At 37.7% G+C, this 25,202-nt stretch overlaps 1 protein-coding gene across 12 annotated transcripts in view; it reads right to left on the reverse strand.

Moving 5' to 3' along the window:
- The window catches only part of LOC128895072 (titin), a 109,633-nt gene that overhangs the window by 3,861 nt on the left and 80,570 nt on the right, over window positions 1-25,202 (reverse strand). For 7 of the 12 annotated variants that reach the window (XM_054157314.1, XM_054157307.1, XM_054157309.1 and 4 more), the window contains 10 exons: window positions 18,179-18,537; window positions 15,611-15,839; window positions 14,763-14,960; window positions 12,975-13,178; window positions 12,516-12,679; window positions 8,780-11,803; window positions 7,702-7,921; window positions 4,896-5,690; window positions 2,162-2,347; window positions 172-684 (listed from right to left, as the gene is read on the reverse strand). In XM_054157314.1, the coding sequence (XP_054013289.1) occupies window positions 172-684; window positions 2,162-2,347; window positions 4,896-5,690; window positions 7,702-7,921; window positions 8,780-11,803; window positions 12,516-12,679; window positions 12,975-13,178; window positions 14,763-14,960; window positions 15,611-15,839; window positions 18,179-18,537 (5,892 nt within the window). Of the gene's footprint in view, window positions 1-171; window positions 685-2,161; window positions 2,348-4,895; window positions 5,897-6,052; window positions 6,171-7,701; window positions 7,922-8,779; window positions 11,804-12,515; window positions 12,680-12,974; window positions 13,179-14,762; window positions 14,961-15,610; window positions 15,840-18,178; window positions 18,538-25,202 lie in introns of those variants that run through there. The other 5 variants (XM_054157310.1, XR_008461690.1, XR_008461691.1 and 2 more) reach the window with 5 other exon arrangements.

The following is a 25,202-nucleotide window of genomic DNA, read 5'->3' on the forward strand; positions in this document are numbered from 1 at the left end:
AAAGTCAGCAACAGGTGAAAGCCAGCGCGTGCATTGACGGATACACGGAAAATAGGATGGAATATTCGCGTTTCGCTGTACGCGAATGGAGTTTCAAGCTCGATGCTCGTCGTAAAGATGCGAAGCAAACGTCAAGCCGGTCGATTAATCGACTCAGAAGCAGGCCAGTACCTGCGGAATCGACGTTGCTGGGTGGTCCAGTGGCACTACTGTATCTTGGGGAGAGACTCGGTAAGCTTGGACTCAGGGAAAGCGGACTGGGCGTCGTGTGATCCCATCTGGATGGCGATGGTGAGCATGGTATGACAAGGCTAGGCGGGGCCATCGTGTTTCCACCGTCAGGATGCCTTTTCCTGGCGTTTCTGATGTCCTCCGCTTCGGAGAACTCGCTCTCCGACGTGGGCTCCCACTTGACGGTCTTCGACGTGCCGAATTTGCTGGCAGGTTTCCCCTGTCGACCTGACGAAGCCGTGTTGGCCCTCTTCGCGAAACCGTTCTCTTTTCTCGTGGTGAACTCGTGAACTATAGGCACCTCGATGTCACTGGCGCGTCTCTGACCTTGGATGGTCCTGTTAGTGCTGGTCACCGTCTTCTTTCCCTCGCCGGGCAACACGATCCCGAACTCGTAGCCGAAGTCGTACTTGAAGTATATCAGTCCGGTGTCTGGATCGATTTGCTTCGTTCCTGTGTTCGTTATGTCTCGGTGAAATTTATTATGGCACTGGTATGTTTCAACGAGGATTTTGTAGTTCAGGCTTATGTTGAACTTCTTATTTTTATGTGTTTACGTTATAATTTATTTTTTCCTGTCAAGTCTGATTTAATTTGATCACCGTTAACTGTCGAGCAGCAATGAGCTATATAGGTTGTCCAGTTAAAAATGAAGATTTAACATCTGATTGTTGACTGTATATTGTGTTGAAGGCTTATCAAAATGGATTAATAAAATGGAGGTATTTTGTGCACACCTGATAAGAACCTGAAATGTCTAATAACTCTATGTGGATAGGTAGGCCAGGCTTAGAAGGGCCTGGATTCCAAATTTAGAGAGATCTTTAATTTATAGAAAATAAATAGTTATAGAATATTCACGTTTTATAATAAGTTGATTATTTGGGAATATTGGAAGTTTTGGTACTTTCTGTTTTATGTTCTCGATGTCTAAACAGGTACGGATATTTGTAGAATGTTTGTGACGAACAAAAGTAAAACCTAAGCGTCAATTGTGGTATTAGAAAAAGTAGAAAACATTTGATGAAAGAAGAGATTGTACAATTAAATAGTGGGTCGATGAAACGTCATAACTCTGAATGAAAATTGACGTCCATATTAGTGAAATTTTGTATAGCGTAAGCTGAAATGTTGAAATGTTGAATAAGATATGACAAATGATTTTCTAGATTAGTAAGATGATTGTGCTCTATGATACTGTTGTTAAATAAAGAACTACATCGTTACCGAAATTCTAAGTTATTATTTTGATTATATCTGTGGCCTATCGACAACTCTGGATGACCATAAATGATTAGTATATATTTCTTTTTTGACGTATTCCTTTAACTTCATCGTTGCCTGTATTATTTTCCTTATCAGTATACTGTTGGCACCCAAGAAGCATGAACCCACTGTCGATCATAGATCACGATACAGGGCCTATATTAACACATTCACGACCGGCAAATATTTTACGTCTCTAATATCGAGTACTGACTAAAATATTTAATAAAATTCTAATGCTGGTCATCGTAAATCAGTATCGTTAGGGCGAAGATGTAAATTACAATATACGTTTTAAAATATCTATGCTGTGAATATTTAGTGTATAAAATAAAAAGAATTTCAAAATTTCTTCATAACCAGGAATAGAATTTGAATGTGTTAATCTTTACTTTGGAAAATGGAGTCCTCGCTAATAAACAATCCTCTTCATAAATCAAAGATAACAATAATGTCTCGATGAATACACTACAAGTTCATTCTTCCCAAGTGCCAACTGTATAAACATTGTCACCTAGCGAAAAGTGTTTAATAATAACAACATCACGAAGTACCAATTCTCCAGTGACATTGGCTGACAATGAGTGATTGCTAACGCAAACAACTATAATCAAATTAAGTACGCTGGTTTGTGTCTAACAAATCAATTCGCTAAGTCGATTACCGTGTTCCGAGAGTCGAGATTCCTCTCTGTATGTTCGTGGCTCGTCGCCGTCGCTGGCTCGATTGTCAGTTGGATGCTTCAGGATCGGCTTGCCCTGCTTCAGATCCGACTGGATGTCGTTGACGAATCTCTCGGTTTTCGACTTGAAGCTGCTGGTCATGTCGGTCATGTGACGCGACGCGACGTCTGCGGATGTTTCAGAGTTTCGTGTTACGGGAGAAGAGCTTGCCAGCGATTTTTTTGAGCAGGCGAGGGAAGTATGTGTCCATGTATGAGAGAAAGGGGGAGAAATTAGAATGAAAAGTCGATGGCGCGCAGCGATACTTGAAATGAAATGTAACGACGAGTTCAGAAGATAAGCAAAGATACCTATGTAAGTACATATACGTACACGTCCCTTCGAGAGGGAGTTGTTTGCTTGCTAAAGATTCACGTCGACAGACAGCGAATTCTTCCTGGCATTATTTTTACGGTAATCATTGAATAGCAGCCTGTTACCGAAGCCTTATAACAATTTGAGTCGAACAGTTTTTTTACAAGCTATTTATGTGATTTACAAATTATTGATTACGAATTACGAATTACATCCAGTGGTTGAAAATGGTTATTATATCGAACCTGTTTCTCGAAACAGTTATGAGAACTGAAAAGATACTATAACAGTTATATATAGATTAGAAGGGTTCTATGTTGGTTATAATTAGGATTCTGGATAACTACTAGAATCGTTAATTGAACTATTTTTCAATGATTCTACTAACGTATCTGTTGTATAGAATTTTTTGATTGATTGGGTGTCAATATTAAATCAACAATGCATTGATTATTAGTTCAAATATTAGTAAAGTCATCTTGTTTAATATCATTATTATTTACACGGATATGTAATATATTATTTATAACGTTAGAACTTCCTTATTGTCTCTTAATTAATTTATTAAATAATGTCTCTTAATTTATTTTAAAATAAATTTTAAATTTCATTTCTCTTCTTACAGACTCATTTGTGCAAGAAATAGACACCAAATAAAGTTTTGTTTAGGTCAAACAAACAAGGCACAGATATAAATTAACTTTCGATGTTGTAAATAATATACTACTTATAAATACGTTTAAATAATAATAAAATTGCTTAAAATAACAATTGTACCTCCAAAAATTCTATGTAATAAATGTATTTTTAGAAAAGTATAGAAACGATATAATAATGTTTCTGTACAACCATAATCGTAACCGATATAATCTACAACCTTCTTAATCCATGAATGTTATAACATTTTTTCAGTCCTTAACCACTTAAGCTACGATTTAAGCATTCCGACAGTCTGGGGCCAAAATGTGATGTTTACATTTGACCCGAACAATATACCAGGGGCCAGACTCATGATAATCAGTTTTCGGCCGAATATTCGTCCACGAGTCTCACACGTGGTTGTAGCTTAAGAGGTTAAAACCGTTTCAGTCACCATTTGTATACAGGATGAGTCTTATAACGTGACGACCTCAAATAAATCGTAAGGTATTTGTTGTACGACAAAATGTTTCAAACAAAAGTTGCATTGTATCTAGGGGGACATACAATGATGTAATCTGTTTTTTATTACCTTACTTTTTTATTGAAATAGTAGTGTCACCTTCAGTTTTAAATGGAATGTCTAATATTTTTTTTCGAATTCGGATAAATCATCAAATTTTGCGTAAAAAGGTATTACATGAAGTGGGACTTCAAATGAAAAATTACTGAGATGTTTATAAAAGGAGTTTATGGGCAATAGCTGCTAAGGTTAAAGTACGACATCCTTCATTATTCACTACTTTGTGATATCTGTTTAACCGACTTCAAAAAAGAGCAGGTTACTCAATTCAAATGTATGAGTCGTTTTTTTGTCGTTTACGTGTCTGTACATTAAAATTGCCATGTTCTTTGAGTCTTCGACTAAGCCTTAAAAAGGTAGAATGCGATGACTGATTGCGATCAGGATTCTTAGCTTGGTACAAGATCTTAGCTCTTATAGCATTTTCTTCGCACGCACCATAAACAATTATCATAACGTTGTTTCATTGTTACTGAACATCGTAATAAAAATGTAGCACCTTTAACTCAATACGACTTTAACGCTTACCGAGATACTAAATAGGCATTTCGTGTTGATGATTATTAATATTCAACAGGGAACTTGTTTACAGATATGACCTACCGACATGAATAAAGTCGTGCTAAGAATTACGTTGACTAAGCGTATTTCGTAATACAAGATTATTAATTCAAAGATATCTCAGTAATTATTCATTTTAAGTCCCACTTCATGTAATACTTTTTTACACAAAATTTGATGATTTATCCGAATTCTAAAAAAAATATTAGACAATCCATTTAAAACTGAAGGTGACACTACTATTTCAATAAAAAAGTAAGGTAATAAAAAACAGATTACATCACTGTATGTCCCTCTAGATACCATGCAACTTTTGTTTGAAACATTTTGTCGTACAACAAATACCTTACGATTTATTTGAGGTCGTCACGTTATAAGACTCACCCTGTATAACAGTTTGAAACAGTTACTTTAGAAACCTTTTCAACCTCTGATTACATCCCTCCCAGACGCTAATCACATCAAAAGATATCGGAGATCCGTATCGAATCTCATCAACCTCCCACCGATTTGAAGTTACAAAAGCACCCAGCGCCAACAAGTAAGCGTACGTAAACAGACATTGTCGTGATTCTTACTATTGGCAGCTTTCCTCACGTCGGTCCTGGAAACGTATCCGAACTCAGGCGGCGAGCCAGGCTTCAGCGTTTCGTCCCTCTTGGACGTGAAATCCCTCTGCACTTTCGCCCGAGTATCGATCTTTCTCGTTCTACTTTCATCCCTCAGCTGCGTCATTGAGGTCTGTTTCCTCAGCGCTGGAGGCCCAGTGTCGAACTCCATCGGCGACACCACGTGTTCTTGTCTGACAGGCGCGCTGGAGGACCTGGGCGACTTGGCAGAGGGTGGCTGAACCTTTCTGTACCTAGGCTCCTCCTTGTCGCTGTCGGAAGGAGTCCACTTCGGTCTGATCCTGGTGTCGATGTCGCTCTCGTAGTCAGACTCCCTGAACTGACCCTGCACGAACTTCTTCGGCATGGGGACCTTGAAGTGATCCTGAAGCTTCGGCTTCTGGGTGTCGAAGCTGGCGAAGTCAGCAGGTGTTTTCTGACCGTCTCCGAACTTGATCACCCGACTGGTCTGCTCCACCGTGACCACTCTTCGGCTGTTCTCCGTGGATTCGTCCATCCTGACCGTCTTCTTGGTCTCCGTGCCGATGGCGTTATGTAAAGGTGGGCCTGCGCGAGCCTCGTAATAGGTCGGCCTGGGCTGCGGTGGTGCGTACGCCATTTCAGGCGGCGAACCAGGTAGAAGAACCGTTTTGGGTTTCGTCGGGGTGGTGATCGTCTTTTCCACCTTCTTCTCGAGCTCCTTCGTTTTCTGGCCGTGTGTCGAGATCTCTTCGATCAGCGGCGCCGGCGGCTCCTTCGGCTTTCCTAGGTAGAAAATTGTTCCCGGGTGACCTCGATCATCAACAGACGGGGCCAGTGAGACGAAGAAAGCGGGCAGAGGGTGCGTCAGCACCTTAGGCGACCGGTTTCACGCGACGTTGACGAGATCGTTTCGAATCCAGCTTTCGGACGAAGATCGCGTATCTTTGATTTTTTCGTGTGTATTCGGAGACCGTTTGGAAAACGACGTGCTTTCGGAACGAAGGTGAAACCAGCGTGAGACGAGCGGAGAAGAGAAGACAAGCGATGAAGACGAAGAAGAAGAAACGGAGAAAAGGTTGTTAGCCACGAGCCAAAGGGGGGAAGTAGAACCGGTGAAAACAGCGGGGGAATACTCAAGTACGTACTTCGAGTGGCCGAGAAGAAAAGAGAGAAGCAAGCGAAGCAGGAAGAGAGGAGAACTTGTCTTGCGAGGTAAACAACGAGAAGGGAAGAAAGCTTGCCAGGAGGACTACTTGTTGTAAGCTGGAAAAAAGTTGTCATAGAGTGAGAGACCACATCGATAATCGGCTGGTCGATTATGGTATACCGACGCCCATTGGAAAGCATTTCTTCATTTAGTTTGCTCCAGGCCAGGCATGTTCAACTTGATGCTCTTGCGGGAAGCTTCAACGGGCTGGAGCAGATGGTTTTGAAATGGGTTGTTAAACTAGACATGAGCATTTTCCAAATGATATTATTTTAAATATTATGACATTAATTTATTTCATAATTATCTGAATTATCTGTGAAGCTGTTCTTTCAAATGATATGAAGTAAAGTCACAGGTACATAAAACAAATCTTCAATTCCGTCAAATACCCAAATTCTTGTTGTTGCATATTCTTTTGAAGACTGTTTCTTTTGATCGATTTAAAACTTTCAAAAATAACGAAATGATTCTAGAAGAATTTATCTTAAGGAATCTTCACATCAATTTACCTTGATAAAATAGCTATTACCTAGCAAATAGCCATTATTTTCAGATAAACTGATATTATTTTTATATTCAAATAACTGTATTGAAAGTAGGGTTCCAAAATATAATATTTCAAATAGTTATTTCTTATTTTCGTTTTGATTAATATGTGCTCCGATCTATGCTAAAGTACAAGGTAAATTTGTCACGATAGATATCGTATACCCTTCCTCTGATTTCGACAGGTGGAATTCTTATCACATCAACTGTTACGTACGCGCACTCCTCGCGAACGTTACCGAAGTGGTACACGTACTACCGATCTCAATGATCTTGATAAAAAAAAAATAAAGATACACCGATAAAAACTTAACTATTCGTATTATTGAAAATAAAGGTGTCTACTATGACGGTAGATTTGTATCTGATCTTGCCTTGAAAAATGCCACCCTCGAGGACTCAAATGTGATGGGAAAAATGGTCGGGTGGAAATGGAAATTTGTTTGTGATTGGTTGAAATATTCGGTTACAGGAGGAAAAGTCGGCTGAGGAGGAAAACGGTAACTCTATTGTTCGTAAAAGGCTAGCGGAAAACGGTAAAAATGACCGCGCTACATCTGCTCGCCAAATGTAGTAAAACCTAAGCGCTTACAATTTGGAAACGCGCATTTATGATGGGGCCGACTAGAATTACCCTTAACTATCGACGGTGGAGAATATAATTTTACGCTTAAATAAAACTTACAACCTAACATCAACAGAACCTCTAAGGATACCTCTGACTGCATCACTGCTTTTGCATTTTTTCAATGGCTGAACGTGAAAACGAAAGAGACAGCGGTGGAAGCAACAGTGTACATGGAGACTCAGTAGATTTGACAAAGAGAATAACAGAATGGGGTGTTCTCCACTTCTTCCCCACTTTTGGAGTCAATTCCAAACCATAATTTGCTGTGACGTCATATGGTCTCGATGTTTGTTCCTGACCACCTGCCCTTGCCCGTTCGTAGAAAATTTGAACATGCCTGCGCTAGGTTCCACGCGTCATGTCGGATTGCCTTCCACCATGATCTTTACAATTTTAAGGTTCATAAATACCTGGACCAGCGAGATGGGGTTTCACGGGTCTGAAAGACTGATCGTCGCTTTCGTAACCTCGCGGTTTCCAAAGGGGCGGTATTCTGCCGTCGTAGTCGCTCTCGTAGTCGCTTTCGCGAAATTCGGACTTCACGAATCTGGAAGGACTCGGAGAGGGCGGCAGGATCTTCTTCGCTGTCTCGAATTTCTTTTGCGATTGATCCGTGGTGTAAACAGTTTCCTAAAAGAAAAACTGAGAGTCAGCAAATTTACAAATTCGCTGATCAGTGAAGTGATACAATAGCACAAAAATAAATATGAAGACAAACAAACAAACATAAACGTATAATTCACCCTCAATTGGTAGAAAGGTAGGAATATTAATTTATATTTAGCTGTTATATGAGTATCAAAAAAACTAAATTACCTAAAAACGAGTTGAATTAATATAAGAATGATAATTGAATAATATACGACATGATTTTAATGTAGAAATCAATGATAGAAATGGATTATACTTTCTACAAGCTTTTAATGTAGTAAGAGGATAGTCTTTTAATTTCAATATATAATTACCACATAAGTAGTTAATTTGTATTTAACGCAAGAACAAATTTTCACTAATTTATACGAATTAACTTTATAGATGAACCTTATATATGAATTAACCTTATATATGAACTAACCTTATAGAGACCCAATAGATAAATTCAAGAAGTTTGATTAAACTCCTATAATCTTTAGTAATTTACTCATAATCCTCACAAGTGACCCAACACACTACCAATCGAGGTTTAAATAACACTTAATAACATCTGTTATAACAAGACATGCCAAAACCAAACACTCTGTGAATCAAGTCCTGTTACAAACAAAACAAAAAAACTGTCAAGAAATAATATAAATACACTGATATTCAAAATCAGCGACAACATTGTTACTCTATCCTACAAAAATAAAACAAAACAATTCGTATCAGGTGTCCATGCGTGAAACGTACAAAAACCACACACTAGGACAACCCAATGATATCCAAAATCTTCGTTTCTCGGATTAGTCTGTCAAGGAAAGCGATGCAAAGTCACACGCGCTCTCGAACCTTCGCAGACATGAATCTCGATGGGCAGGTGCCCGTGGAAGAAGAATAACTCTTCTCCACAACGGTGCTTCGTTGCTGAGGCGGTTGCTTCGCGACTGGCGTCACAGACGGAGAAAAGGATTCCATTTTCTGCTGCTGCTGCTGCTGCTGACGGCTCTCGTAGCTCTTGCTCTCGAAGAACTCCGATCGACTCTCCGAGTAAGAAGAACGCGACTCCATGTGAGACGTTGACGAAGAGGACTCGTGTTTACCAAAACTCTTCTGCATGGACGACATCGAACTTTTCTGTTGGAAAGGCTCGTCGGTATCTGCCATATAACCGCTCTCCTGCTGGAACATCTTCACCTTGAATTTCGGAGACTCTGGTTTCTTGGCTGGTGGACTCTTCGGCGTTGGACTCTTCGCGGTTGGTTGAACGTAAATCGGAGGAGATCCAGGTTTCAACTCTATTGGAGCTGGCTGAATGACTGGGTACTTCTGCTGCTGTTTCACTTCCTTCTCCTGCCTCTTCACGGTAGTGACCTTCTTACAAATTTTCTCCTGCTGTTCTCTCGCGATCAGTGGCCTGGATAGCCCTCCAGATTCCGGAGGGACCTCGAATTTAGAAGGAGGAAGAGGTTCAGGCTCCGTAGACCTTGGTCTGGTGGGTTGTTTAGGCACAGGAGGTTGGACCCTTCGATAACGGGGTTCTTCGTTGTCGCTCTCGTAGGGCCTCCATTTTGATTTCAAGTGACTGTCCATGTCTGACTCGTAGTCGCTTTCCATGGCGAATGATCCTTTAACAAATTTAGTAGGTGTCGGCGGAGGAGGTACCTTTGGTGTTTTTGTAACAGCTGGCGCTGGAGAAGGCTTGAATGGGAAAGGTTCCAAGGGTTCTATAGGAGCTGAAGTCTTTGCTGGTAGAGGTGGAGGAGTCATTCGAACATCCTTCGGTGGTAGCGCCGGAGGTTCCTCCCTTTTAGGCGATGCAGGTATAGTTCTGATGCCACCTGGAGGAATTTTAGTTGGCTGATGCTGCTCCAGAGACACCTCCATCTGCTTTTCCACCATGTCGACCTTCTTCTCCCTGACAACTGGCCCTGGGATGTAACCAATTTCCGGCGGTGGGCCTGGTTCCAGTATGATCTGATCAACCATCAGCGCCGGTTCGGCCAAGTGATACAATTGAACAACAGGTTTCTTCGGCGACTCGACGCTTCTGACTAGACCGGGAGCCTTCAAATCCTCCGTGCCAGTCCAACGACTCTTCGAGTTGAACTGCTCGATCTTCTCCGACACTTCCGACTTCTTCACGTCGCACTCGCTGCTGTACTTCTCGTATAACGATTTCTCCTCGATCTTGTTCACGGTGTGATCCACCTTGATGGTCTCAGCATTGTAGATGATCGGTTGAGTCCTCGGTGGCGACGGAGCTCTCTTCATGAATCTTTCCGTCGCTTCCTGTTTCGTGCTCCAGGAACGTCTTTCCATTGTGCTCGACGACTCGCTGCTGGTCTTCTTCATCCCACCCTCGGGCAACTCCTCCACTTCGCGTTTGAACTCTTTGGAAGATGTTTTGTATTCCTCGGCAGGTGTTTGCCACTCGTGTTTGAATTTCGTAACAGGCTCTTCCTGCGGAGGCCACGATTTCCTGGTGGAATCGGCGCATTTTTTCGCCCAGGATTTTTCCATCGCCAGGCCGTCTGCTGATGGTCTTGGTGAAGTGGATCTCAAGGTTTCCTGATGACTGGAGGCGGCGGAATGACACCTGTACTCCGAGAGATCGGTGGATATGTGAGACCTCGTCTCGACGTCTGAAGACGAAGACCACGGTCTACTGGGAGAAATTGGTCTCAACGATGGCAAGTCTTTGTCCTTCTTCTCGTGGATGTCTCTCTTAACGCACACCTCTTCGATTATCTCTTTCTTTTCGAGTTGGAAGGGAGGTGGTGGCATTGAAAACGACGGCGTCAATTTTGGTGCTTCGGTGAATTTCGGGGGTTCTATAACACGAGGAGAGGGTGAGGGGAAAATCTTTACACCGCCAATTGGCGCATCGATGGGGGACAGGGTCTTCTCGAAGGATTCCTGGAGTTGTTTTGCCTTGATGGACACGTCAGGGCGTTTTTTTTTTATTTCTTCCGGCTTGGGCATGTAACCAATCTCTGGGGGTGGTTCGGGTAACAGGTTGAAACCGCCCATGAGTACCTCTGAGCTTTCCGATCGAGACTCCATCTTGGTGGACATCATCATGGACTCCTGACGCGAAGACGAGCCTGAAGTGATCGTTTCCTCCACGACTGTCTTCTTCGTCTCCACTGGAGACGGTTTGTAGGACTCGTAAGGGAAGTCGAATAGCTTATTATCGACGCCTCGAGATGGACCGGTTCCTTGCTCCAGCTTCGTGAAAATCTCGTGAACGGCCTTCTTCGTGGTTTGGGCTTCCATGGGCCTGGGTTCAGGTTTCTTGACTTCCTGAAACGTGGTCGATCGCTCGTAATTCTTCGTCAGCTTTCCAACCTTCACTTCGTGACCGTCTGTATCGTCAACCAATTTAATCATCTCTTTGGGCCGTTTAGGCGAGGTCTCCGTCTCTTTCGTCATAGACTCGAAGAAGCTTAGAGCGTCTTTCTTAGCTATCGTCGATGTCTCTACGTTCTCGTTCTCGATGGTGGTTTTCTCTTCGAAAACTGTGGCCTCTGGCTCAAGGATTTTCTTTTCTTCGCGAATCACCTCCTTCATCATGGTCTTTACTTCCTTCTTCGGCTCTATCACTGGTGGTGTCTTGTGTTCTAGCTTCATGTGGAACTTTTGCTCGGATTTAGTCTCCATCTGATGAGACTCGACGGTTGATGAAATGGTTTCCGATCGAGACATCTGCATTTCCGGTTCTCCGATCTTCTCCACCGTGCGGCTAATTTGAGACATCGATGAGGATGTGACGCTCGGAGGTGGTTTTATTATAGTGCTCGGTTGGATCGTTTTCGTGGATAACAGTTCGCTTGTCTGTTTCATGGAAGAGTCTTCCCCCTTCTCTTTCTCGGACTGAGTGAATACGAATAGAGAGATTTATAATCGGTGCTTAACGATTACTGTTAGGTTATAAACCGCACTTACTGTAGATTTTATTCTTTTATTGTCTGCCGATCTTTTTAGTAGTTCGAAGTTAAAGACTGTTGAATAGACTACGGATGTTTATGCGAATGCGCATTTTTATGTGCACATATTATTTTGTAGATTGCATATGTTTTGCACATTTTAGTGAGAAGGCATTACACATAAATATGCACTTATTAGACCTTCATGTAAAATGTTCTTCTTTGAGATAGAAATTAGTATTAACTGATATACGATGTTACAAATATGAGAACATTGTTAGTAATTTATTGTTACGCAAATTACGGTGTTTGGGGTTAAATAAATTTGACAAATTTATTGTAATAAATTTGCTAAACAAAAAATGATGTATGTGCCAAATTAATGTTGAATATTTTACTCCCAAATTGCACACATTTTTCGTCTATATTCGCATAGTTTTCATGCATATTTGCATATTTTCGTGCATGAACACCCGCAATCTCCTGATGAATCTCTTTTTTAATTCTTCTTAAAGATCGATCAATTTTTTATTGGGAGACTAGACTAATTATAAATAACAGATTTAATCTCCTTACTGTGTAAAACGATGTAAACGTTTTACCAAGATTCTGAATCCTAGTAATATAGGAAGAGATTTCTACGTAAAGGAAATGGTTACCTGAAGGATTTTCTTGTCCTGCGTGTTCTCGTAGATGACAGTTTTGTGAACCTCGACCATGGTGTCTGGCGTTGGCTCGAAAACAGCAAAGTCGGCTATGCTTTGCGCCTCTCCACCAGCGTTCGTTGCCCGAACCATGTACTTTCCAGCATGTTCCTTGTTAGCTGAACGAGATATTTTACAATTATTAATTGGATCATACATAGTATACACCTAACAATTTTTTTACAGATGGCTAATACAGAGTCCAAGTCTACTCAGGACGACTATACAATTTTTATGCAAATTTTTAGGATCATTTGGTGTCTTTTCTGAGACAAATTTCTCACGATTGCTATAATGAAAACGATTGTTAGGCAAAACTTGCAAAGACAGGAACTGTTATTTTGGAAGACACTTGTTTATGAAAGCTGGTTGCATTATCAGTTGTACAAATTAATGAAAGATCTTTAGAAGTACCTTTGTCAATGATCAGCATGTAACAGTTTCCTTGCTGCTTAATTCTCAGTTCAGGTGGACGGTCTTTGATCGGGATGTCGTCCTTGAACCAAGTAACGGTCGGTTCCGGGGTTCCTGTGATTTCCACTTCCATGTTAACGCGGTCTCCGCGTTTCACGACTTGAGCCTGGAGCCTTCTACCGAACACCGGTGGGAATATTGTTTCTGCAATTTATTAGAAAATATTATCCATGTTTATTATACTTAGAACATACTTTGTTCTATAATATCCAATGAAATAGTTGGCAAAGGAAGGTGATTCTGCTGGCCCTAATAAGTCTATTTTAACGATCTCCGTTTCAAACCTAGTTTTGGATCCTCGTCAGGGTACTACGAAATTCGAATTCAACACAAACCTGATTTATATGGTTGTTAAGTAGAATTTTATGATTCCATCTTATCTTATAAGATGTGTTTAAACACATGATTAACCTAGAATATTTTATAATCACATACAGGGTGTCTCATTATAATCTTTCCACGCGATTATCTCGCAAAATATTCATCATTCGAAATAAATGTTTAAACAAAACATGCTCTAACTGAAGGGGGACATTCAATGGTGTACGCTGTTTTTTTCTAGGTGGACGCGCATCCGAGATTTGAAGGTCACCTTTGTTTTTTTAAATAGAAATGTAGTTTTTTTCAGGCTAGGCACATAGCTTATCTCAAGACGAATTCATTGACCTATATTATGTTGACCTTGACATGTCATTCAAGGTCATTTCCATGGCTTAAAGTTTTCTTCTTCACTGCACGTCTAGAAAATGTTTCTTATCTTCTAAATTCAAAAGTACAACCTTAAACATTTATGCAGCACCTGATTCTATCTCTAAATGACAAGTCAACTTGTTCTAAAGTTCCGCTAGCAATTTGTCTGCAAACATTTATTATTCGAGCCTTCATATTTACGGCTGTTTTTGGCTGTTGCATGTAAACTTTATCTTTTATGTAACCCCACAAGTAAAAATCCAAAAGTGTTAAATCTGACGACCTTGGTGGGAAAGGTATCGGACTTCCTCTACCTATCCACCGTCTAGGAAATATTTCATTTAAAGTTTGTCGAACGCGGCGATCGTAATGAGCTGGAGCACCGTCATGCCGGAACCACATCCGTACTCTGGTGACCAGTGGAATGTCTTCTAAAAGGATTTGCAACTCATTACGAAGAAAATTATTGTATCGTTCTCCAGAAAATATGAAGGCTCGAATAATAAGTGTTTGCAGACAAATTGCTAGCGAAACTTTAGAACAAGTTGGCCTATCCTTTAGGGATAGAATCAGGTGGTGCATAAATGTTCAAGGTTGTACTTTTGAATTTAGAAAATAAGAAATATTTTCTGGACCCGCAGTGAAGAAGAAAACTTTAAGCCATGGAAATGACCTTGAATGACATTTCAAGGTCAACATAATATAGGTCAATGAATTTGTCTTAAGATAAGCTATGTGTCTAGCGGGGAAAAAAACAGTGTACACCATTGAATGTCCCTCTTCAGATAGAGCATGTTTCGTTTGAACATTTTTTTCGAATGATGAATACTTTGCGAGATAATCGCGTGGAAAGACATGAGTAGGACTATAAGAGTTTTAATTAAAATTTTTATAACACGCTGAGGAGTACCTAAAGTGAGGATCCAAATGTTGCTTTATTGGAAAGCAGTTTTACGTTATTTGACTCTGAAAAATGATCTCAACTTGTTGAATTCAAGAGTTTGAGGCTTAAAACAAATCAATGAAACTTTGCCTTACTTTTGACAACAAGATCAGCTGTGCTACTGGCGGATCCAACTTCGTTGCTCGCTGTGCATGTGTACCTTCCTGCGTCCTTGACATTGACTTTCTTCAGTTCCAGGCGGACGTGATTGTGCGCGTAACTTATACTCATGCCATCTTTTGTCTTTAACTCTTGTCCATTTTTCGACCAGGTAATCGAAGGCTGAGGAAAACCTGCGAAGGATTCATAAAATGTTTGCTAGAAGAAATTATTAGCTTCTTCTTTAAATAATTTTAGCCCGACGTAGTTCAGCTAGTTTTTAATTCAATACCGAAGGTATATAAAACGTTTATTAAAATAAAAAGTGATAATAAAATTAAATAATTTACACTTCTATAAAAAATGATGTTAGCAACTGGAATCCGAGGGTAGCCTATGATGAGGGTAGTTTACAAAAACCTTTTGTTACATTAAATAATCGAAATGATAAACTATTTATCCTCCACATCCTGACCCAACGCAACGTGGAGTCATTAAACTCCACAATGAAATATTATTCTGGCAAGAGTGCAATTTGTCATGCAAATGCACATAGTTGAGAATAATAGTTGTAACATACAATTGGAGGGGAAAAATATTCTTGCCAAAACACAAATGTCAAGCACCTTTTTGAAACATTTCACTGTACTATATTTAGATGGACCATTAACTAATCATTCAATAAAGATTTTCTTACAAGTATGTTTTAAACAATCAGGAAAATGTGAATGATTTTCTTATTTTCTTTTTTTTTTAAACAATTGAAGAGACATAATATTACGAGTGCTATTGCAAATGAATGAATGTCAATGAATGAATAATATAGATAGAGGTGCTACCTTACCGTCAATGATTCCTTCAAGGACGATGTCGCTATCCTGATCTACGATCATCCCTGTGATCGGTGAGACGAATCTTGGTGCCGTCGATTTCCTGGTTGGTTTTGGTATCTGCGCAGCCTTGATGTCTCGTTTGATTCCTTCTTCATCTTGAGATACAACAACTGTCTTCTCTTGTCGAATTTCACCTGGCTGGTCCTGTATGATCTTCTCATGTTCTTCCACTTTGTACGACTATAAGAATAGGATAAAATACAATACAAATATCCTCTCTAGCTGAATTTATGTCTATCCTATTCGTTAAAGTATATATTCAATTTACAATTTATCTCTTTAATATTAAATGATCATTTTGAGTAAACTTTCTTATTTTAAGAGCAATATTTTCAAATGATCGTTAATTATAAATTAGATTCTTTATAATTCTACATGAATTTCGTGAAATAATTTAATTGATTACTCGTGTTTTTATTCATTTTCTTATAAATTGTTTATATATTTCTTCTTACTTGCATAATAAAATTTCATACGAACTCGAAAGTTAGACAAAAGGAAGAAAACTGTAACTGTAACTTGTTGCGCAACTTAACCAGCCCATACAATAATATTATAAAAAAAATTTAATTCACATCTCGTACATAAATACATAAATTACATATCTTCGAAACTCTGACCTCCAGAAAATATTCTTTCATCTTATTTGACTTAATAATAAAAAAATAATATAAAAACACCTACCCTGTACCATAATTTGCATAATTACTTTAGCACAAAATAAAATTCCTGTGTTATTCTACAACCCTCACGAAACAGTACGTTCCAATCTTCAGATATATTACCAGATTTTACCTAATCCTAAACTAGTACTCCTTTTTTAAATTTCATTAAGATCAATTACCAAGTAGATAGTTGAGAACCAATATCAATTAACAATATCAGTATACTTGACATACTTCTTCAACCTCAGAAACTCAGGTGAAGCCACAGTATCACAAACTTTTGAATTTATATGTTCCACATACAACCAACTCTATTTTAAATATAAATACATAATTTTACCTTCGACCTTTCGAAATTTGGCCTACAGAAATTCTTAATTTTTTTTTTATTAGCCTTCTAGTACAAACGAAATATACAGGGTGTCTACGTATAAGTTTGGACATACGCAGGGTGTCAATTCTACAACAAATTTCCAACAGAAAATTACTCTTAGACATTTTCTTTGTGTCGCCTTATTCTCGAGTATTTTCACTTTTAATATTTTTTCTGCGTTTTCGACTTGACACTCTTTAAACAGCCATAACTCCACCAAAGTGCAGTGCAAACTTAAAACTAAGTATACCATTCGAAAGAGCGTTAAATTTACCACTCCCCTGATGTTAAACTAAAATTTATCACGTAGATTTAAGAAGTGAAAAATTAGGTCAAACTTTACATTGTGAAAATTTAATAAAATTTGACTTTTTCTGTATATATTTGTCGGTTTCAAAGACATAGTTGTTTGGCCGGCACTCTTCAGGAAAAACTTCCTCGTAGTCTCAGCTTTTGAAGGGTATTGTCAAAAAAAATTGTGCGGAGGTATTTTAGGGAGAAAATTACGTTTAAATGCAGAGAAGCGTTAAAAATGCACGCATCCTAAATCAAAACTTATCGGTTTTCCTGCGCCGAAAACGTTGATTTCTTGCTGTGTGAATCGATCGTTTTCCAATCTTCGTATCATTTATCAGTACACCGATGTTGAATTTGATTAAATAGTCTCTAAAAACGAAAATTCTATGGATACATGTTCAAAACCAATTATTATTCACCTCGCAATCAGGCTCTACACACGGCTGGGAGAGGCTTGAGGTGTCAAAAAATCAGTTTTTTTCCTAATTGGGAAGGCTCGGGAGTGTCACTAAAAAATACATCAAACCCGATGTTAAGTTAATTTTAAAGTGACAAGTCGATTTTTGTTGAAAAAATATAAATTTTCACCTAAAAACCCAAGCGTTTTCTGCATTTAAACGTAATTTTCTCCCTAAAATATCACCACACAATTTTTTTTGACAATACCGTTCAAAAGCTGAGACTTCGAGGAAGTTTCTCCCGAAGAATGCCCGCCAAACAACTGTGTTTTTGAAACCGAAAAACGAATACAGAAAAATACCAATTTATTGAAATTTTCACAATGTAAAGTTTGACCCAATTTTTCACTTGTTAAATCTACGTGATAAATTTTGGTTTGGCATCAGGAACATGGGAAGTTTAACGCTATCTTGAATGGTATTCTTACTTTTAAGTTTGTACTGTATTTTGGTGAAGTTATGACCGTTTAAAGAGTGTCATGTTGCAAACGCATAAAAAATATTAAAAGTGAGAATACTTGAGAATAAGGCGACACAAAGAAAATGTCTAAGAACAATTTTTTATTGGAAATTTGTTGTTGAATTGACACCCTGCGTATGTCCGAACTTATACGTAGATACCCTGTGTAGATCTCTTCACTGAATTATCATTCGAATAACCAATCACTCAATCATTTTGGCACAAAATTCCTGTATGATTTGATGAACTACACCCTAACACGGTACCTGCACAACAGGAGGTGCCCCGTTCTCCGATGACGCTTGCTCAGTGCTGTGCACAGTGGTCTTCACGCAAACGCTGGTCGGTTCCTGTCCAGATTTCGTCGTGCTAGAGGACATCATCGACGAGACGAACTCCTTCTTCGTGGTGGTGTGCGTGGTGGAGGACTCTGTGATGATCTGCGACATCTTGGTCAGCACTTCGTTCTCAGCCCCTGTCGCGGACGTCTTCTCCGCGGAGAAGTGCTTGTCGCTGCTGCTCGACGCGTGCATTTCGTCGCTGGGCAATCTCTCGACTAGCTCGAACACCCTCTCAGCCTCTGCAACCGCTGCAGCCTTATTTTCCTTCTCCCTTGGCCAGCCACCTAATGACAATGATTAATAGAGTTATCAATAGATCGATGACTTGCCTTCTGGCCCGCAGCCTTCGAATTTTTATTCGTCATTGCTATGCGACCAGTAAACCCCTAACGTAAGAGGACACAGAGTACACAACACACGAGTTGATCAAGTTTAATCTTAGTAATTTCATTTTAGTAATGCGTTATTTTTTAATTAATTTAGTTAAGGTCACAATAACTACGAAGTTATTAGTGACCACTTGACTAATTTGAGGTATTCGTTTCTCTTGTTAAGGATTGTTTGCATACTATTTGAAAGTTTAAACTCTATTCGATCGTGTTGTATTGCTTGAAATTCTTCAATTAAATGTTTTACTGTAAAGGGCTCGTCACAAAAGTTCCGTAATGGCGGCTGTGATTTAGTTATTTTGTAGCAATGAGTCAGACTTGTGTGGGCAATTCTCAATCTTGATAGTGTCACTTGTCGTCTTCTATTTGGTAGAACTGGAGTTTTGTTTGATTCGTCTATAGCGTTTTGCGATCGTTCTCCAAATCTAATTAGAAAGAAGGTGGATTTCTTCCTTCATTTAAGAGAAATAGAGTGAAATTCAGCTCGGGACTTTGAAGAGCCTTAGTGTGAGTGGATGGTTAATAAGAGGCCCCGTGGCTTGAGTGCGGATAAGTAAGTCATGACCATGACATCAAACGATTACATTATCGTCTAGGCTACTAATCCATAACATTTTGAAGCTCGTGACACAGTTTAAAGGAAGAGTCTTATGTTATTCTTGTCGGCTTCAAGGCATAGTTTAAAGAGCAAATCTGCCATAGTTCGTAATCTTAAGTAGCTATACTATTAAACATTTGATATTACATCGTTTGTAAGGTAAGAATTTAAAATAATACAAAAGGTGAAGTTGAAAGCCCACTCCCACTTCGATCTTGACGACCTTGATGGCTTTCAGCAACTTCACTGTGAAAAATTTTGGCCCAATACAAGCATTGATTTAAATTTAAATATATTATAAGCGTTACAGTCATATGCTTCCCTGAGCAGTTAAAATGAAGATATTTGCAGAAAGTAAAATTAATCAATTGATCTTCAAAAAAGTTAAAAGATTATTTAAAATTCAACTAACATTTTCCAACTATATTTGATCAAAATATTCTAATAGACAATTTGTTACAGATAACATCATGTATATTTTTATTAAAGACAGCAGGTTTTTAGCAGCTTCATTTACTTCAATTTTATATTTATCCTCTACCATGTTTTACTGAGCAGCTAGAAGGAAATAATTTACAGAAAATGAAGTTGATTAATTTGGTTTTAAAATTGATGTATAATACTATAAACTCAATTAAAATTTGTTAACAGTTATTTCACCAAATATAATTTAAATTGTGTTTCGAAGAAACTTCTAAATAAATTCCAAAGAATGCATTAATTTGAGAACCATTGTTGCATACCAGAGATTGAGTAATATAAATGAAAGTCAAAGAACAATGAACACACGTCGCATGAATGCCCATATTTGTTTATCGTAGACGAATAGTAGGCGTTGTGTTTGAATTTCATTCATCTTTCAATTTGTTGCTTCAAGCTCAGCTTGACTGGGCATTGATAGCGCGTTGAGCAAAGTAAAATTAACGTATCAAACGAAAACTGGATACGTGACGTTTGGACCTCGAGCCAAGACCTGTCAAGTGATTTACCTACTTTAGGACACGAGCATGAAACAATAGAATTATCACAAAAATGTTCTCATCCCCTTAGGGGTTCAGATTTCAGACATCGTTGCAGTCTCAAGTCACTTGCATTAAACGTTCGCAGAGTGTCACTTGAATTCAGAATCGTGAAAGTTTGTTGCTCTATCCACATCGATCTGTTCCCTTGAATCACGGGTTGTATTAATAGTTGGCCCGTTTAGACGATGCCACGGTAGAATCGGATCGGTGAATCCGGAATTGGAATCCGCAATGGCGCAATCGTCTCGCAAAAATTCTGCAAACGTTCAGCTCTTAGCGTGAGATCACGAAGAATCGTGAGAATAATAGAATTCGCCCCTCTATGACCCCCTCTCTTATTGTTGAAAAGAAAATTAAAAAATTAATACTCTAGTGGACGTATGTGCCTCTAAATACTGTGTCCTATCTACCAATTTTATATTTTTCAAAATGTCTCGAAGTGTTTGAGGCACTATTTATTTTTCTCCTCTTGAGCAAGCTTAAAATGCAGTGTATGATTCGAAAAGCTCTAGTAATAATTTAATTTATTTATTCCAAGTGTTGTACAGACGTTAACACTTGATTCGAAAGATTCCACTTGTTAGTATAAATTGAACAAATTATTTTCTGGGATTATGTCTATGATTATTTTTCTGTTCAGTTCAAAAGAGGACAAATGGCTTTGAAATATAAAAATAATTTTTCTACCGAATTTAAAGAATTATGAATTACCAGAAGTTATTTCTAATATTCAATATAAATGAATTTTGATAGAACAAAATAAAAATTTTAAGAAAATGAGGATTATTATATTTTTAATTTGTTTTTCAATATTTAAAATCACGAATTAAATAAATTATAAGTTATATCCTATGTTGAAATACCCTAGCTTATTTTCTTTAAAAAGTTGAAATGTCTCATCCAAAGGATTTAATTAACTGTTACAAAAAAAAACATCATTATGGTTCCACTAAGATATATTTCTGTTTTAATGGATTATTTTTTATCTTGTCTTATCTTACGTTCTCTTTGGGATGAAATTACTATACACGATGTTTACATTTAAATTTATATAAATTTATGGGAATAGATATTTAACTTCCACGACCGTAATCGTGGATATTCCTATTGCAATTCAGATGCAATGTGAAGGAGTCCAGTTTTCAAGCCGATTCATCAGAAATTCTATACTCTCCGCTGATAAAAAGAAAACGCATTCTTTGGCTGGCAACCAAATTCTCTAAGATTCAAGTGGGAATTCGTCTCAACATATCTAGACCGCGAAATTCGTCGCAGGTTGTTTCCAATTCACCAGATGTTGTCTCGCACCAGAGATGGGCAAAAATATATATTCTAATAATAGACGAAAAAATAAAAGCAACGTGTATCAATTTATATAAATATAAATATAAATCGAATTAATACTAGCGATAATATGATCAAGAGCACATTATACCAAATATTGTATTTCGATAGTGGAATTACTTGATCTTACATACAATAACATGTATGTAAATATAATTTGTTTGCTATGTTCAATTTAATTGTTTTACATGTTATTAAATAGTTGATAGAAATGGGTTTCTCTCATGAGTTACATTCATTACTCAATGTATGATTAGCAAGATATAAAGGTAAGAGCCACTTACAATTATCAAAAAAATTATCTTATCAAAATTAAAATATTTTAAAAGTGTGATTAATTTATTTCACGTAAAAGAAGAAAAAGAGGAAGAAACAAAATTATAATATTCACCAGAGAATATTTTGATTTGACATAATTGTTTTAATTGTAAGTTCAATATATTAATACTATTCTGTATTGTGTTTACTACCTGTAAGCTTTATTTTCCTGCTACATAACTCCGTTCAATACTAATATTTTGATAATTATAAATTCCTCTTATTCTTATCATTCGCCAACGACATTTCACTATTACCACACACAATTAATGATTTCATACTAGTCTTTATAAAATACTCAAATATATTTTTCCAAGCAAGAGTTCATTCCAACAACTATTTCTATAACACATTCATTCATCGCCAACTATTTTATCGCTTGACAATTATTTTGTTCGGACGATCCCTGATCCGTATATTTTATACGTTCTTCGATATTTCTATCTAGATGCAGGTTTTGCTTATCTCGGCTTCGTTCGACGAAACCATCGCAGGAAACCCAGTGGGAGCTTTTCTGGAAACCGCGTTACACGATCCATGAACTTCACGGTTCACTCGTGAAGCCGTAAAAGTTAAGTTTGGAGGTGGTATCGCAGAGTCGATGAAATAGCCACGAGAACCCTTCGAGCGGGTAACGAAGTGGTTTGCCTACAATCGACGACAGAAATAGTATCGTTCACCTACCGCGGCGGGAAATCGAGCACTGGGACGCAATTTGTAAGTCGAACGCGATCTAACCGAGTCTTCGAAATAGCGGTCGTGTCTTTGCGGAAATTAACGATGGCGAACTCGTGCCCATTGGCTGACAAACGCTTTGTAACGAGTGACGAACATTAATAGGAGCGTTACGTAGTAGGAAACATTGAAAAATGTCAACTATTTAGCAAACGTCTACATTCCAAATAGTTGCATTGATTATTCGTTATAATAAGGATTTTCCAAAATGCTCTTTAACCTCTTGAGGGCTGTAGACATCGATATATACGTTTACTTTTATGTTAAAATTACCATTACTTAGGTCTATAATACTTTTTAAAATGAAAATATACAGGGTGTCTACGTATAAGTTTGGACATACGCAGGGTGTCAATTCAACAACAAATTTCCAACAAAAAATTACTCTTAGACATTTTCTTTGTGTCGCCTTATTCTCAAGTATTTTCACTTTAAATATTTTTTATGCGTTTGCAACTTGACACTCTTTAAACGGGTATAACTCCGCCAAATTACAGTGCTAACTTAAAAGTAAGAATACCATTCGAAAGAGCGTTACATTTTTCAACTCCCTGATACAAAACCAAAATTTATTACGAAGATTGAATTCGCGAACAATTAAGTCAAACTTTATATTGTGAAAATTTCAAAAAATTTGACTTCTGTATTCGTTTTTCGGATTTAAATATATAGTTGTTTGGCGAGCACTCCTTGGGAAAAACTTCCTCGAAGTCTCAGCTTTTGAACGGTATTGTCAAAAAAAATTGTATGGTGGTATTTTAGGGAGAAAATGACGTTTAAATGCAGAAAAGCGGACGTTTTTAGGTGGAAATCGACATTTTTCAACAAAAATCGACTTGTCACTTTAAAATTAACTTAACATCGGGTTTGATGTATTTTTTAGTGACACTCCCGAGCCTTCCCAATTAGGAAAAAAACTGATTTTTTGGCACCTCAAGCCTCTCACAGCCGTGTGTAGAGCCTGATTGCGAGGTGAATAATAATTGGTTTTGAACATGTATCCATAGAATTTTCGGTTTTAGAGACTATTTAATCAAAATCAACATCGGTGTACTGATAAATGATACGAAGATTGGAAAACGATCGATTTCACACAGCAAGAAATCAACGTTTTCGGCGCAGGAGAACCGATAAGTTTTGATTTAGGATGCGGGCATTTTTAACGCTTCTCTGCATTTAAACGTAATTTTCTCCTTGAAATACCACCGTACAATTTTTTTTGATAATACCGTTCAAAAGCTGAGACTTCGAGGAAGTTTCTCCCGAAGAGTGTCCGCCAAACAACTATGTCTTTGAAACCGAAAAACAAATACAGAAAAATACCAATTTATTGAAATTTTCACAATGTAAAGTTTGACCTAATTCTTCGCGAATTCAATTTTCGTAATAAATTTTGGTTTCGTATCAGGAAGTTGAAAAATTTGACGGTCTTTCGAATAGTATATTTGTTTTTAAGTTTGCACTGTAATTTGGTGAGGTTATGGCCGTTTAAAGAGTGTCAAGTCGAAAATGCAGAAAAAATATTAAAAGTGAAAATACTCGAGAACAAGGCGACACAAAGAAAATGTCTAAGAGTAATTTTTTGTAGAATTGACACTCTGCGTATGTCCAAATTTATACGTAGACACACTGTATACCATATTAAATTGAGGTACCGTGTTTATATGTTAACATCGATTTATAGATAAAAATTGCTTCAGTTTGTGTGTATTCTATTGAATAGAGCAGAAAAAAATTCATTTAAAATTCGTCCCTCATGAGTTAGTTAAAAATTTATTTTTTAATAAACTAATAGGCCTGTCAGCATTATTGTGGCGGACGTTTAAATAGCATCCTTCATGTTTAATTGTGATTAAGTGTACTTTTATTTAAAATTTAATAATCGAATATTTTCCATAGAATTTGTGTTGTATTAAGGAAACAAATTCTAAAGGAATTTCCTTTTTGGGAAATCTCCTGTTACTAATGAAAACTGTTGTTTGGTCATAGATTTCATGATAATTGATTCAGTTGTTATGTACAGTTTAGAAAAGTTTGAAAAGTGATTGTCAAGAATTGTGTAAAATTTGAGACGTTCTCTGATGTATGTAATTAATAGTAAGAATAATAGACTCAAGAGCGTATTGTACACATTATCTTTTGTTAGTATTACAATTGCTTGATTTCATGCAGAATATCATCTATATTTCTTTGCTGTACGACTTTAAATCAAATATTATTTTTCTTCGTTGGGCACTCAATTAAATTGCAGCAATAATTCACTTAATTGATTCAAAATATACCAATAAAACTAGAAATAAAAAAAGATTTCAATAAAAGAAATTACCTAAAGAGCAAAACAGAAAATGATTTAAATTTAAACCAATAGTTTCTCTACTCTTAATCCTGTCGACATATTTACTGTATATTATTCAAGAAGAACACTTAAGCATTCCTTTCAATACAGTTTCAAACTCAACACAAACTTCGACGCACAAACACCTCGAACCTTAGGTAACGCCACCATCCAATTTAAACAGAATCGGTCAACACAAAGAAGTAAG

The sequence above is a fragment of the Hylaeus anthracinus genome, unplaced genomic scaffold (genome assembly GCF_026225885.1).
Source record: "Hylaeus anthracinus isolate JK02 unplaced genomic scaffold, UHH_iyHylAnth1.0_haploid 4, whole genome shotgun sequence".
NCBI lineage: Eukaryota > Metazoa > Arthropoda > Insecta > Hymenoptera > Colletidae > Hylaeus > Hylaeus anthracinus.